Source organism: Diadema antillarum, unplaced genomic scaffold, assembly GCF_040938485.1.
Source record: "Diadema antillarum isolate AM-2024a unplaced genomic scaffold, OU_Dant_1.0 seq00001055_RagTag, whole genome shotgun sequence".
NCBI classification, from domain to species: domain Eukaryota; kingdom Metazoa; phylum Echinodermata; class Echinoidea; order Diadematoida; family Diadematidae; genus Diadema; species Diadema antillarum.
Genome location: NW_027271883.1, coordinates 283,203 through 300,488, shown reverse-complemented (window position 1 = coordinate 300,488; position 17,286 = coordinate 283,203). Strand labels below are relative to the sequence as shown.

General features: G+C 39.4%; 1 protein-coding gene across 1 annotated transcript in view; it reads left to right on the top strand.

The window, feature by feature from the left end:
- The first annotated feature begins 6,222 nt into the window (after positions 1-6,222).
- Positions 6,223-17,286, top strand: part of LOC139743182 (homeodomain-interacting protein kinase 1-like) — a 77,127-nt gene continuing 66,063 nt past the window's right edge. Inside the window, 1 exon segment of the mRNA XM_071653685.1 lies at positions 6,223-6,595. Coding sequence (XP_071509786.1) covers positions 6,589-6,595 — 7 coding nt within the window. The 5' untranslated portion in view covers positions 6,223-6,588.

The following is a 17,286-nucleotide window of genomic DNA, read 5'->3' as shown; positions in this document are numbered from 1 at the left end:
GACTTGACCATTGCCTGCTGCTGCAGCTGTGTATGGCTAAGTGCGCCTTCTGCTCACCACGCAGTCACCATTGGGTGGTGAGTTGGCTCAGTCGGTAGCACGTCTGCCTCACGATCTTAAGGACCCGGGTTCGAACCTGAGTCTGGACTGAGCAATGTTGTGTGTAATCATACCGTCCCCTCTAGCAAGAGGCAAAAACACTCTGTCCCTCGGATAGGACATAAAATGGAGGCCCCGTGTATGAGAGAGTCACAACTCATGCACGTAAAAGATCCCGCTTCATTCATTCATCGCAAAGAGCAGGGTGTTTAACCCGGTGAAGTGGTCCCACCTCACATCCAACTGTACCCCATGGAAGACCAGCTTAGCATAGCTGAATATGGGCTATCCAGCCATGTTCTGAGATGGAAAATGAACAAACAAACAAACAAACCATCATAACGGCTACCGTCAGAGGGCGGAAGACACCTTATACAAGTTAGAGTGTGCTGACTAGTCTTGCACGACTTCCTCAGACGCAGGCACACGATCAAGTATAGGTAGGCCCCAACATACTAGCATACTAGTACTCTTCTAAGAAGGTCTTGGCACTGATTCATGCTAAATACCAAAATCTATCCTTTGTCTCTCCGTCAAGAGATGGCGCAATAACTCATGTCACCATGACGACGGATACTCCTTTTGGGTTGTCGACTATGACTGCATGTAGCTTATACTTTGGTAAATCGAATTGGTATTTAATAAAAAATGTCGTCCAGACGACATGCATTTTTTGTTTTTGTTTTAAAAGTCGAGTTGGCTGGAAAATCTATGTGGCCATGGCAACAAATAAAAGTTAATAAATCGACATGGCAAGTTAATCTTGACATGTCGACAAGATCGTGGATTTTCAATGTTGACTATAAAAGATAAAATAATGATTTATTTCTTGCCATGTCGTCCAGTCGAATGGCACTTCCGTATCTATGAGGGCGTGTATGGAGCGAGCATCGATGGAGTTATCACACGTGAGTCTTTGGGATAAGAAAGGGGTTCAAAAGATGGAGTCACAACAGTCTTATTCAATTCAAACCTATGTTTGATTCCGCCACTCAGAATGTTTTCATTCATTCATTCATTCATTCATTCATTCATTCATTCATTCATTCATTCATTCATTCATTCATTCATTCATTCATTCATTCATTCATGTTTTATTTATTTGAAGAGTGTACGTGAATGTGGAACTGAATATGCCTCACATATTATATGCCTACACCATGTCTCATTGCATAATAATGACCAACCACTCTCTACCCGTAACGGGAGAGACTATGTCTGAGTGTGAATAATGGTAATCACTTTTCGCCATTCCATCCAGATGTATAAAAATAAGCGCTAATAACATGATGATAAAGACAATTGATGCGCGAACAGAACTGCGCAAAGATTGATGAAAATAATGGAAATCAAAATTACTCGCCCAGACATGTCCGGGCACTAATCTGACACAATAAGAACTGTAAAATAATGTATACCATTGTCGGAATTGATCGGAAAATGAAAATATCGGCTCTAAAAGAAGATGCAGTTTCAAACACTTTCCCAAACCCAAACACTTTCACAGCGAACAGCTTCGATTTACTTTTTCTGGACGGGATTGGAGTTATTTTATAAAAATCATGTTTAATTTTATACTAGGTGAAATTTTATTTCATTTATTCAATTTGATAACAAGCCAACCTTATACAGTGTATCCGGACATCTTTTGTACATCCCAAGAAAGTTGACAGCGGTTTGAATACTGATAGCATAGTAAAAACTTTACACTATTAATAGCTCGTGAACCTCCTGGCCCATTGTGAGTGCAATATTATTTTCAAAATGACACTGGTACATTCCCTGACACGAGAGGGCAGCAGTATAGTGTTAACCACAGACCTTTCTGTGGTTAGGGGCTACTAGTAACTCAAAAGTATGTAGTCTTAATGATCAGACCCCTCAATAACGAATGGTATTAATATTATCGGACTTGAATAGGGCCTACCCAAGTTTTATGGCAGTTTAAGTGACAAAGATTTGTTTGTTTGTTTGTTTGCTTGCTTGATTTGCTTGTTCTGTTCTTTTGTTTTGTGCAGAAAATTAAGACACTGAATATCATCAAGTTATTTTTCTCCATTTACTTTTAATCACTCCATCCCGTTCCTGCCCTTCGGATTGCATGATTTTTTTTTTTGATGTATTTTAGAACTCTAATTCTAAGCTTTCATGGAAGTAAAATCTTAATTTCTGACCCCCCCCCCCCCTCTTTCAACTTAAGCTATACATTAAGGTATTATGAAGAGTTTGTTTGCAAAAACCGATAAGTCCATTTTTGAAGATTTTGCAGTACGGTCTCTGTCATAAAGTACAAAATAATACCTTTTGAATGATATTGGTCACTAAAGGTATCTTTTTGAAGTTATGGTCAAAAGAAGCAAACATTTTCTTATTATTCTCTTTATTTTTCTTGACCTTTAATCGCAAATATCTCCATTTGGCAAATATGGAGGGGGGCGCTGTGGTATAGTGGATAAGACTCCCGACTCCCGATCGGAGGACCCGAGTTCGAATCCCGCCCAGTGCTTTCGTCCTTGGACAAGATATTTTACCCACTGTGTCCCTCTCGACCCAGGTGTATAAATGGGTACCTGGCAACGCTAGGGTAATAATAATAGCAGGGCCCTCTGGTAGAACAGTGGCAACACTGAAGAGGCTACCCTGGGTAAATAAGACCTTATTATTATTATTATTATTATTATTATTATTATTATTATTATTATTATTATTATTATTATGGACTTGTCGGTTTTTGCGAACAAACTCTTCACATACTCTGAAATTAATAGAAATACTATTCAAATGAAACCCAGATAATCCTAGCACATGTGGATTTAGCCGTCATGCAGCAATGTAAGTTGTGAATAACACCTCATCGACAAAGTTTCAAGAAAATCGGGCTATCCGTTCAAAAGTTTCAGTACCACCAATGCTTGATGAGAAGACTGCCACAGATCATGACGTCACTTAATGAGTACGACGTAAAAACAATAATAATACAGAATTTTGGATTATGCAAATTCTGTATTGATGAGTATAAAATCTGTGCATGACAGAATATTGCTTGGTGCGCCAACACAGGTACATACGCGCGCTGACATGTAAAAGGATATACAATGAGTATCTACTTCACGACTGATTTGCAAAGTTTTATTGCGAAATGAGCTAAGCGCCGTTTTTAAACATTTCAAAATATACGTCCACCATCAGACAGAGCAAAATTAAACCTTTCCGGTACCACGTACCTCACCTGTAACATAAGAAGGAATGTTCTAGAAGTTATGATGAAAAATATCCTGTAGTTTCTATTATTTTCTTTGTTTTTACAAGCTTCAATCACAACTATCTCAACTTAATAAGAATAGAGTTAGCTCTTTTTGCGACAAAACTCTTCTTTTTTTGTCGAAGCTACTAAGTATTTGCTGTGTCAGTGTACCTTGGCTTGTTTCTCTAATCCATCATTGCAGAGACTCCAACCCCAAGCACCTTCTGATCTGGGGGGCGTTTCATCAACGAGTTCGTCGGAGGTTTTCACCGACAAATTTGCTATCAGCCAATCAGACGCAAGGATTTCAGTAGCTTTTAACAGTTGTCGGTGTAAATCACCGACAAAAAGTTTCATGAAACACCCCCCTGGAGATTCTCCCGCCCGAAACCCCTAGCAAACGGGAGACTCCAACTTGATGTGTGCGAAGCGCGAAGTTCCTAGGGGTCTAGATGTTCTCTGGTGCTATCTAAGGCTTATTTTTTCAACATACGATAGCAATAAGTAAGAAATCCTTTCCACCGGGAGACACAGAGACAGGGCGGGAGAAATCAAATCTCAAGCGGGAGAACGGGAGATTTTGCAAAAATGGGCTTTCGGCGGGAGATCTCCCGTCGAAAACGGGAGAGTTGGAGTCTCTGTCATTGGTAGGCCCTATAGGCCTATTATGATACGCTTTCTCTCTATCTCTTTCTTTCTTTCACACACAAACACACACACACACATACATACGCACACACTACACTTTGTATTAAAAAAATATGAATTTTCAGGTGATCGTGAACGAAAAAAAAGTTGATTTCACAACATTATTCTGAATACAATAACATCTTTCTTTGACACTGGGTAGAAATATTGTTCTAATTATCTTAAACATATTGTACAGTTTCAAATCTAAAATCGGTATTTTGAGTATTCGCAATTGAGTGAGAAGATATATATTTCAATATAATTATGTCATGTTCGGGACAACATAGAGGTAGGCCTATAATACTAGTAGTAGTTTCGGTCTGATGATTTTAAAGGAGCACGTCAACAAATTCCCATTTTGAATTTCATACAATACTTCACACGCTAAATATCCAGGGAAGGTCATCGAACACAAACTCTTCACTGACCGGGATAAGATTCATACATACAAAGTACATGTTTATGAAAGGTAAATAATATTATGATGGTGATATAATCGAGAGACAAAGCCAATGCGAACAGATCATAGTACGGAAACGCGAGGAGGAGGGCCGGTAAGTCAGCGGTAATGTGAAATTTGGCCCCCGTAGAATTTTCGAGCCCGTCTTCCTAGCATACCCAGCGTCTAACCGCATACTAGTACTCCCGATCCCGCGAGTATGCATGGGTCGTACCACGGGCGCATATCACTGGCGGTATTTTTAGAATGGTTGCCGAGCGTTTATATTCAATTTAGGGGAGTACGTTCTGATGGAGCTGTGAGGGACAAATATCATGTGATATATCCACGGTGCGCTGCATTCCTGTTGTGGACAGTGGTGGATTCGACATACTGAGTAATCAAAAGTCGTTTGAAATGTCTTTGGAAACTGATCTGGACATAGGCCAGAATTTATTTGGGATATTGCAGTTTATTCACCATTCTCAACTCAACTTAGTATCAGTAGTCCCTAATAGTGAGATTGATAATAGCAACATTAACAGTAATCAGTATTTTGAGCAGATAATGGTAGTGCATGCATTAAAGCTTCTAACTACTAGTAGTGGTTGCGGTATAGACGGGAAAAAGTTGTGGCAGTAGTAGCGTTAAAGGCTGTAGGAGCCAAGACGAGAATGTAGTTCAACAGTAGGCCCTAGAAAAAAAACAAAAAAAAACAAAACGAAAACAAAAAAATAAACAATTCTTAAGATGACTACTTCACTAAAAGTAATCCCCTCATAACCATGTGACACATCATTATTAAAAATGACAGGGTGTCAGATTATGTAGACATACCCTTCGAAAAAAAAAAGATAAACAAAACATTTTCGAATTGTGTTAACATGGTTCACATGCCTACGGGCCATAGTAAATGTATTTACTTTTGTGTGCCCTGACCCTCATGTATTGTATGGTGTGATTTATTTAATGAAATGTTCTCGCAGCCAAAAGGCTGAATTGCAACATTTGTTCACACAATACATAGTTGATTAAAAAAGAAAGTATTTGCAATTTTCAAATCATTCATCACTATTTAAAAAATAACAATTAACATCATTTACAACATTATTCATTATGAAATATATTACATTCACTACATTCAACACACTGTACGTGACGAATAAACATAAACTGATAAAAAGGGAACCATGCGGTTACTTCCTTTTCTTACATTGTATTCACATCTTTCCCCTCCCTCTCTCTCACAACATTGTAGTCTCCATTCATTTCATTTTCATTTTGTGTAACGTGTACAGTACAGTATATCCTTTGTAATGTTCATTATGGTTTTTGTTTCATGTTTGTAATGTTTATGATATGTATCCTATATTCTTTACCTGGTGGAATAGATAATAATAACGATAATAATAATAATCAAAAGGTGGAAGAATCCCAACAATTTCAGATGGCAAAGTCTTGGAAAAATTCATTCATATTTTTTTTATTGTGGGCAGGTCACGAATTTATCGCTTAAAGTGTTTTTGACTTAAAACAATTATCATCCGCTCTAGATTTTTGTGAAAATTGTCCCCTATTCCAACTCAGCAAGTCGACATTTCTCGAGATCTTTTACACACTAAGGAGGGACTCCTTAGTGTGTAAAAGACATTCACCTATTTTTGAGTGGACTCACCCTGACGTCACGGTATGGCAGCTGATCGATTCTCGGATCGCGAAAGGCGAAGACATGTTGATTAGATGGCGAAATGCTGAAAGAAACACACGGGGCCAAAACAAGACAAGAATTTCGGCCACAAAATGCCCCGTATTGACGCGAGATAGTTCCAACTCTGACAAGAAGAAAGGAAAAATGTGAGAAGCAACACTCAGGATATTATTTTAGTGGAGATAACGCAAGTTTCATACGTGAAGTGGAAAATCGGGTAACTATTTGTGTAATCTACAACGTGCTTGTACGTACGGAATTCGTCGCTGGGGAATGTACACACGCGAGCCTCTATTGTTCGAAGCCATTTGTACGCGGGATTCATAGAAACGGAATTGTGGATGATCGTGTGTCGCCGTCAACTAGGGCGATGATTTCAAGATCAGATCGTCGAAATTTTATTATCACATGCAAGGTAACGTATACAGTCCATGTAAACTTGTCTTTGTTCTTGTCGAAAGCAAGAAATAGTCTGGCGTTGTTTGTCATATTGCCCCCATTATGTGACCTAAATGTTTGTGTACGTTACTGCACTGCGACTGCTTACATGCATGGATATGGCTCCTCAGCAATGCCATAGTGAACTGTGCTACTGTACTGCCATGCACTGTGTACTGACTGACAACTCTAGTGCACTCCCACTGTGCTGTGTTGTGGTGCAAAGAAGATGAGTTGTGAAGTTCTACTCGTGATAACAAATATGCAAGATAAAAAGAGAGAATCCACCGATAGCACTGGCATCAGCTGACTTTAAGTGATTGGCAGTGATTATGGCAGTGATCGTGTAGATGATGTGGCCAAACAGTACCACAGCGCGCAGCATTCACTGTTGCTGTAGAGTCACTGTAGTGTTGTAGCCAACACTTTCATGCACTTCTCACAGATGACTAAATTTACACTGTGCACTCTACAGTCAAACGGACTGGTAGAGTGGTATTGTTCAGTGTTACGTTAATTGACAGTTCAGTGGCAGTATGCCAGTAACAAGATCAGAGTGTTTATCATTATGCACACATTAAAACCTCCTGCATCATGCAATGTTAAAAATCTTGTCTCATGACGTAGAGATCTAGATGAAGATTGTGTAAAAATGGCATTAATCACGTCATTTAGTTTCCTTGAATTCTGTATGAAACAGGAGGAGCCAAATGCATTCTACGTTATAACATTTACATTGTTGAACAATACTTTACATCTGATTTTATGATTGTACTGTACTTCTGGCATCCAGTCAATACCTGTGCTGAATTGAACAGGTCAGGAAAGGCAAAGGCTCTAAAAGTAACATTTTGTACATATTTTGTAATATGCCATCTGGACTCAACTGAGAACTAGAAAAGCACTTGGAGAGTATAGACCTCTGCCAATGGCCTGTGCAGCTTCTTTCCACCCATACAATTGTACATACATGCTGATAATCACCCTATTTGCGATTGATAAAGAAGCCTTTCTATTCAGGAGCAATTATCTGTTGCTTGTACACTGTATCATCACACAGTAAAATTTTCCTGTAAGTTTATCCAAAACTCTTCACAACTTTTCAAGTTATTTTACAAACAGACAAACATACACTGTACACAGCAAGAAAAACATAATCTCCTTGGTGGAGGTAACAAGAATTATAGACATACAGTGTATGTACAGTCTTGTACATTTATACATGTACTGTACAAAGTGAATATTCCAAACACTTTGAATATTCTGACCTTTTCTGAAATTCACTGTGGGAGTGAGTACAATGGATCTCTTGCTGTATGGGTACCGGTATTTGATAAGACTGGTGCTGTCCCTCTATAACTACAATTGTAGTTTGTAGTAAATCATCTCTACAGCTCTTAAACAACTGTTGTACACTGTAGAATCTTAAACACACACACAAACACACACACACACACACACAATATGGAGGTTATATGGAGGTTATAACTTTTAGAACTTTATACTGCATTTCTTTTCTTTTTTTTTCTCCTTGAAAAGAAAGCAACCTAAGTCATTCATACACTCCATTATCTAGTTGATTTAGTCTGGCATGCATGAAAGGGTTTTACGTGGACAATGTAGTTTTAGTTTCAGCCGGAAATGTACAATGTACAATGGACATTGTAGCTTTGGATGAGTAATGGTTCCATTTTTCAGTGACTCATAGATTCAAATAATAATTGTTGATGTGTTAAAACAGTATGGCATGCTTAGTTTCTCTGTTACAACATATTAAACAATTTGTTTTAGGGTTTGGAAAAGAGTGCTTTTACCTTGCAAAGTTTGGAAAACTTCTCGCTTGAGTTTCACTTCTCAGTCTGTCACATTCACATGACCATACATCACTTTCCAAGGCCCAGGTGTGTGTGTACAATATGTGTGTGTGTGTATGGGGGGGGGGGGGGGGATTAATCTGTTTTCAATGACTTTTCATCTACTGTATAATGTACAATCTAATGGTTGCATTATTTTCATAGTTGTTCAGTTCTCTTTTAAAGTTTCAGTTTTTGTTTTTTTCATCATTCATATTTTTTTTTTAATGTGTCATTGTGTGATAAACTTCTCTTTAATACTGTAGCATGTGGGGGCGGGAGGTTAATGCTATTTAATACGTTCAGATAGACAAAGTTATACAAGGAAGTTGGCATTGAATATACAGGACAAATATTTCAGACCAAATTATATTCCGTATTCTTTCTCATATCATTATCAAAAATTGTAACAGAGCCTTACAAAAACCTGTCTTCATCCTTTAATAGTAGGCCTAGTGCATTTTAAGATGTACCAGCATGAGATTTTTTTTAATTTTTTTATTGATCAATCAGTTTTCTGTTTGTGAATTACTCATCTCCTCCATTGTAGGTGTATCCACTGTAGGCCTACAGTTGTACATGTGCAGACAGGGCTGCACACTAAACCATTTTTTCTACTGGTCTGACCTATCCCTGTCGGACCATTAGATACACAGTTTTCCATTTTTTGCTGGTCTGAACCTAAACTTACTGGGCTTTTAAATTCATGAAATGATGTACAAACTACCAAGGGCATTTTTTTTTTTTTTCATTCAATTGCAATCAAGAATTCACTGGTCCTTATCTTTTTTTATTCAAATGTTATTTTTTGACTAGCCCCAACAACATTGCTGCAAGGGTTGTAGGAGGGTGAATTACTCCACATCCATTTTTATAACTGGTAAACTCATCAGACAACTAGATGATCATGTGACCGTTCCCTGACAACATTTGGTTCTGTTTTATGCACCTTGCAGTTGCTGAAAGTGGCCGGTACTGAGGACTTGTATGAAAGAAATATTCCCCTCCCCCCCCCCCCCCCCCCCCTTAAAAAAAAAAAAAAGAAAAGAAAAGAAAGAAAGAAAGAACAACTTCTTTTTTTTTAACACCGTTATTTCCATTATGTACATGTAGGCTTCCTACACCATTAAAGAAGGTATGAAGACAGTTGATTCAAGAGAGCTGCTGGAGTACGGTTCCTGGTCCCTGCTTCATGCCTGTGACTGACTGTTTGTTCATGGGTGAAATTTGGAAGGAAGATTGGGGTTTGGGAATTCATATATACAATTTGTATATTGGGTTTTTGTGAGAGTTTTTCAGTAGGCCAGACTCTTCTCCAACGATTAATCCAGAGGCTCTTTACAGTGCTTTTATACAGTCAGTCCGCAGCGTGTGCGATAATGAGGCACGAACGACAATTTTATTCAGAATCACGTTTACGCAGTTTGTGCCCTTGGGACTGACGAGATTTCGCGATACTTTGCAAGAGTTTTTGCAGAGGTCGCAACAACAGCTTTCATAGCTTTTGCAGTGCATTGTTTGACCCAGGATGGTTAGTTAAGTTATAGAGCTGATTATGCTCATTAATTTGATACCTAATTTCCCTATTTTTGATGTCAATATAGTAGTCCATTTTAGCATCAAAGTAAACGATTATTTTGCCAATGTTCAAGAAGCTTTTAGATCATAGTTTGATGTTTTGCTAGTTCCTGACTGGTATTGAAAATAGATCTCCGTAATTTCTTCGATTTCACACTCGTGAAACTTGAGCGAGTATGATCAATTAAAAAACGAAGAGGGGCACCATTTTTAAGGTTGTGAATTTTCCTGTTGAAAACAAGGCAAATTATGTTTTCTTACTGGAAGTGGGGTAGTGAATGAACACGCGTGGAATGTGTTGTTGATACCCAGACAATGGTCGTGGACAATGGCCAGGATTGGAATGTTTCATGAGGAATTCCACAATCGCAGCTAGTCTTTGTTCATTCTGAAATGTGGTGTGTGCAAGCACATGGAAACATGTGCTTACTTCTTTCATGTGCATGCATTTCACCCTGTGTCAAGAATTCAGACTAGCAGTGCTCGGGGCAATCCACATGAATAATTGATTAAGTATTCATGTGCCTTGCAGCAGAGCTCGGGACAGGTGGCAGCCAGGTCCATTGTTCAGGGTCATTGTAAGTGCACACTCACATACACATCATTGGTTCCTGTGTAAACTTCAAGTTTTGTATAGAGAGTGAAAATTCGATCACAATCTGGAACCTAACATTTAAAACTCACAGCATTGAGTCAGCAGCCAATGGATACTACGCAATGCGACACGCCGCGTCTTGCGACAGATTTCGACCAATCACAGACCCAGAATTCCGGTGCGAATGCGAGGATAATCTTTTTAAACTCGACGCTAGACATGTCTCTGAATTTTGCTAGTTCCTGACCCGTATTGAAATGAAGATGGGAAAACGTGCCCTTATTGTGATACGATATACTTTAGCGGACATAGTCTTCACCATGTTTTAGAGGGGCATGAAAGATTTCAGGTTAGTTTTTTGGCGTCAAACGTGAAGGAATATTTTTGAATACAATACCGAACTTCGAGAGGGATTTTGATATTCTATATTCTTCTTTTCTGTTTATTTTGATCATGAGCATATTTGCTTATGTTTTCTTTTTCAGTCGAAACTAAAAGTGTCGAAAACTGACGAGAAATACTCGTTCTACACGGATTTATTCATGACCATGTATCTGCTCATTACGTATGCAAGCACCGCTCAGCCGTGCATACGACTTGAATAAATACTTGCGTTTTCGCTCGCGCTGCGGACTGACTGTATAGCACGCATGAGTGGTGAAACAGGTGTGGGTCGAAATGTGTGCCAGGTGTTTGCTCATTGGGCAATAAAGGAAGGAAAAAGAAGAAAGAAAGACAGAGAAAAGAGGAGGGATAGAGGGGGAGACCCTTTTTCCTGTGAAACGCCAGTGAGGAGGCATGCATGGGAATGGGGCCTTTTGTTCCCTGAAGTGAATATGGAAAGATTGGGGGGGGGGGGGGGGGGGTAATCTGCTCAGCTGCCCCCATGTAATAAGGCGTAAGGGTCCACTTCACAATGCAACAAGTGAAGTGGCCAGGACATGCTGTTGCCTTTCAGAATTAAGGCTTTTTGGAGAGCCTCCCTACATATGGAGCAATGAGAGAGAAGAAAGAAGAAAGGTTGATTGAGTGTAATCATCTCTTGTAGTAAAGTAGATGAAGGTAAAGAAATACACAGCATGTGATCCACAGGTAATTAGGCAGGAGTGCGAAGCACAGGTAATTAGGCAGGAGTGCGAAGTTGGACATGATGTGCATGAGCTGAGCTGCAGTTGGTGCTCATTAAAACAGTGGTTACAGTGACAGTACTTGTAGGCCTAATAGGATAAAATGTACACAAGTATGCAACATACTGTTCTAGTGGTGTTGTGTGCAAATGATTGTGTAGGGTTATTTGTGTGTATTAAGGGCATCCACCACAGTGCTTCTTTATGGCCTTGCTTTTAGTTTCTTTCCTTAATAGGTTTACTACTATACACTATTCCGTAAAGAACATGTTACATGTGGTCCTGCATTTTGTAGGTTTTGCAACCAAAGCACTGCTGGCTTTGAGAGTGTGGTGTTCTGGTACAGTGTAGTTGCTGCAGGAAACAGAATTGAGCACAATATTTGTGTGCTGTGCTGTGTGGAATTCAGACAAGGGGTGCAGTAGTCATCCATGGCCTTGGACAGCTCACCCCATGACACTTCAGGGTAAAGAAAAAAAAATCACATTGCAGGCCATAGAATAAGAAACACAAGAGCACAACAGGGTGAGAGTACGAGTGTACATTGATATGTGCAAATTTGTACAATACAGCACTCACTGTGGTACTGTATTTTAATGTATAATTATTGCATTATTAGGCCAAGTAAAAAAAGAAACCAGTTTCTCGTCCTCGCGCGCATCGATTTTGGCCGCCGCATCGATTTTTTTACTATTTACTATTTTCAAAATGGCGCTGAAAATACCAAGAAATTCATAATTCTCGTCCCAGCCCGCTCCCCGCCCGCATCGATTTTCAGTTGCCGCATCGACTTTTTTGATATTTACTATTTTTTCGGCCGCCGAAAAAAAAAAAAGATCGACAATTCACCTACCAATCGTGACGTCTCATTTCTAATTTTTACGCCTTGCGTCCTCTACTTAGCTGTAGACTGTAGTACAGCTGTAGCTTCTGTGTGTAGTGCGTATGTAATAACGCATGCATTTCACACTGCGAGCTCGGCCGATCGGCAAGAAGGAATGACCCACAAAGCAGTCGAACTGCACTGTAGTTGGATGGGCGGCGCGGCGGGCCGGCCTACTGGGCTGTGATGTACAGCGCACTCGGTACGTCGTGAACGCGATAGCGGCAACATTTTTGCGAACAATCGCTGTTATTCCACGCATATTTCGCGCGTTGTTCGTATTTTTCCCCGTTTCTGATATTTTAAGCGGATGAATTGTACTGTACAAATGCTTGTGAGGATTGTACGGTATCGAGTTTGTATACATTTTCATGTCATTGTGACTATGTGCATGTGTGTGCAGTGTCGGAAGGTACGGTGCCAGCAGGGAGGTCCACACCTCCCTGGTGCCAGTGCAGTGGCCGTGCCGCACCGTATATCGGCAAAGTGTGCGTGTTTTGTAGCTGTCCAGGGTCCCCATCCCCTGGTCTGTCACGGCGATACATTCTATTTTGCAGAGAAAATGAATGCGCTTTTCCAGCAAATGTAGAATTATTAAATGGGTGTATCTACAAAATAAATAACTTTTCCACGGATTCTGGTTTGTCTCGTATTTCTGCGGGATACTTTTCTTCACGATGTAAATTCACGGACACAGCCGTGAGTGGTATCATCTGTAGTGTGTACTGTTATACAATCATTCATCATCCAAATAATGAGTGATTATCAAATGTCTTTTTAGAACATGAAGAAACATCTTTAAACGTTTAATGCTAGAATGCCATATCAGTATCATTTTGACATCCATCTGCAATTGTACAAGCCACTTTCCAGTTGAATGTGCTACAATTGTACTGTGAAGAACTGCAGATATACATACCAGCTGTGTGGACACAAAAAGTCACAAACACCAATAAATAAAGCTAGTGTTTTGAATATCATGGAATTTATTTCAGTCGTACATTTGTTGAAAGACATGTTTTATACCTGTTTCAATTAATAGCACAATACATCAGAATTGCAAGTACACTGGTATCAGAAAAGCCATTACAACACTAAATACCAGTATTAAGATGGTCATTTTCCCTTGACATCTGTAGTGGAAAGAAAAAGCAACATGTATTTCTGCATGCATGAAGTTTCATTTCAAGTATGGCACATATATCTATTTGTTTGAAAATGCACAGAGTGCAGGCAAGACGTACACTTGGGACCTGGTCTCATAACACAGCTACCAGAGTGATGTTTCATTTCATAAATTGAATATAGGAAATTGTAAAGCCCTCTCTCGTTACCTTTCTTAGAATTACCGGACGAGAAGCACATATTACTTTCATTTTGACGATCCTTGAAAAAATAGTAAGATATCAAATAGTAAGGACCTCCCTCATCGCCTTGCTCAAAAAACCCGGACGAGAAACTACTTTCTTTTTTTACTTGGCCTTATAGACATTTGATAACACAGGGCTGCACACTGACCCATTTTTTTTTTCTACTTGTCCGACCTGTCTGTTGGACCAGTACACTGTAGGCCTACCCAGTTTTTCCATTAACATACTTTTCCATTCCTGAAAAAGTTGCTGGTCCGACAGTGATTTTTACTGGTCAGGGACTGTGTGCATCATTGAATAACACAATTTATGTGCACTGTACATTCAGTCTCTGTATAATGGTGACTTTTTCTTCTTTAGATATTAAAGGACAAGTCCACCTTCATAAACATAAGGATTGAGAGAATGTAGCAATATTAGTAGAACACATCATTGAAAGTTTGAGGAAAATCGGACAATCCGTTCAAAAGTTATGAATTTTTGAAGTTTTTGTGCAGTAACCGCTGGATGAGAAGACTACGGCAGTGTATGAATAACTTAGATGTCACATGCGTACAACAATATAAGGAAAATATAAAGAGATTTTCACAAAATTTCATCTTTTGAAAAAAGTACACATTCCCTTGACTCGTCACCGACATATGTTATGGGAAATATTATTCCCCCTGCCCTTAGAAAGAGGCAAGTCAAGTGCTCTTTTATTATGCGAAAAAAGTGAAAATATGTTAAATTTTCTTTACATTTTCTTTATACTGTTGTACGCGTATGACTCATAAGCTATAGTAGTCTCCTCATACAGCGGTTCCAACACAAAAATTTGAAAAATTCATAACTTTTGCATCGATTGTCCAATTTTCCTCAAACTTTCACTGATGTGTTCTACTAATATTGCTGCATTCTCTCAATCCTTATGTTTATGAAGGTGAACTTGTCCTTTAAAAGTTCCTGATGGAGGATGAATAGTGACAACTATTAAAATTGAGTTGATTTGATTATTAAAATGGTAATTTGGACAAAAAGGTTTTCCTTTTCCCACTTTTACCTACAATTTTGTACTGTGTAGGCACTACTCCATTTATAGATTAAAATTGTAGAACATACAGTAGCTGTAGTACCGTAGTGTATAAAGTTTGTACACTGGAAAATTGCAGTTGTGTACGATAGGTGTACTATCTGTGTGTGTGTTTGGGGAATGGGAAATCTACATTGTAAAGGGCCTACATGTACAAGGTATCCCATGCCAGGACCGTAGGCACATGCAGTTCAGGCTTTAATTACTGTATTTGTAGTTACAATACAAAAAACAGGTGGACATACTTGTATGTACAGACTGTACACATGGTAGGGCCTACGTACATGTACATGCAATCAATGTCTGCTGTGGAAGCGTATAGAGACCTGTCATGCAGGTTTTACTCTGTACACAAAGGGATATTAAAATCAACTGTGCAGCCTTGATTGCCATGCTGCAGTGGAGGGATCCAACTCCAAGAGAGCAACAAAGGTGCTCCAGAGTTTTTTTCTGCAGCGTGCGGGGTGTCTGGGTGCCACAGCCTTGCACGTGCCCCACCAGACCCATAGGCTAGCAAGACTGACTATGCGATGTGGAGGTATGCCTTTGTGTGTGATGTCAGATTTGGGGGGTTGAAGGGAGAGTGGTCTGACCCCTATTCCTGGAGGTTGACCCATGCAGGCGGCCAAGCAGAGGGGCCAGACAATGGAAAGAGTCCGCCCCAGGGTAAAACCCTACACCTCCCAGGCTTGACACACACACACACACACTGACCCCAGATTCAACCCTTCCCAGAATGCCAGGGCACTTGACACTTGCCTTCTGAGTTGGGTCCAGGTGCAAAATAATGTAGTCTTTGAAAGAGAGACAGAAAAAAGGGGAAGTGGGAAAGAGGGAGATGGAGATACAGAGAGAAAGAAAAGAACAACTAAACAAACACTCAAAGTGTTCTTAGTGACTATCTTTTTATGATTTTTTAATGCAATTTCATATTATGAAATTTGAATACTAGTAGTAGAATTGAAGCCAGCCATAATAAAGTGTATTGTAGGGGACCTATTTGTAAAGGATGTAGTATATTGAGTATGTTCAAAGAAGGAAATTTCATGTTATAATGTACAGTGTAAATCCTACTGAAGTAGACAGTGCTTCTGAAATAAGTTGTAGGCCTACCTATCTATGATGTCTCTTGCATCACATGTCATACAAAATGTATTAAAGCATAAGGATCTGCTCTGCATTTCTTGATCACATGCTTTGCCTGCATAGGCCTACAACTACATTGTGTGTATGTCATTCAATACTTCTTTCACACAGGGCAACATGTACACTATGTGCAGGTAAAAAGTGGCCGTGTAGTAAAGTTTTGATGATGGCCCTAAAACTGTAATGCCCATTTAGAGGCAACCATCATTAATGTATACCATCATTAATGTATATTGTGCAAATTGTAGTTTTACAATACAATGTGGTGCACAAATAGTGTGCATAATACAGTGTACATCACCATGGTAATCAATGTGCTTTTACAGTGAATATTTGAGGAAGCCATGTCTTGCTCCTATAAAAGTTAGTAAGGTGATCGTGTGGAAAAGGCAGTACGTACAAACAAATCACTGTCACATTCATCAACTGTAATACAGTATACAGGGTGTATACTGTAGGCCTACAATATACGATTGATAGTGTATTGTATCTTTTTGAAAGGTGCCGTAGTGTGTGTCTTTTCTGCAAGTCTTTCTGTTTATTTCAAGTTTATTTGTTCATACATGTAGGGGAGAGAGGGGCTAATGAGGCCCCGGGGTAAAAGAGGCCCCTAAGTAGAAGTTTGCTTACTACTCAAATATGCCAAGGCCAATCCAGTGGCTGACCATGTGGTCTGAGAGGCAACTTCCCTGCCTTCACTTGCAATATCATGTATGAGCCATACCCCTAAGCACATGGCTCTGAGGAGCTGTTAACTACAGGCATCTCCAAACTGAAATTCGAAAAGTGGCTTGTCCACTTTGGATTAGTGAGTACTGTACCTACACACTACTGAATATTATATATTTTTTCTATGTATTTTATAAAGCTACTATTGCCCATGCTAGCATGATATTTAATCTAATGGAATTTTATTTTATTTTCGGACTGGGGGTGGATGACTGTAGGACTACCAACGGGGCAAAAGAGGCCCCCTGTACAAAAAGCTCTATGATGACTGTTTTTGATGAATGTAGTTTTACATGTACCTGTGCACCTAATTCA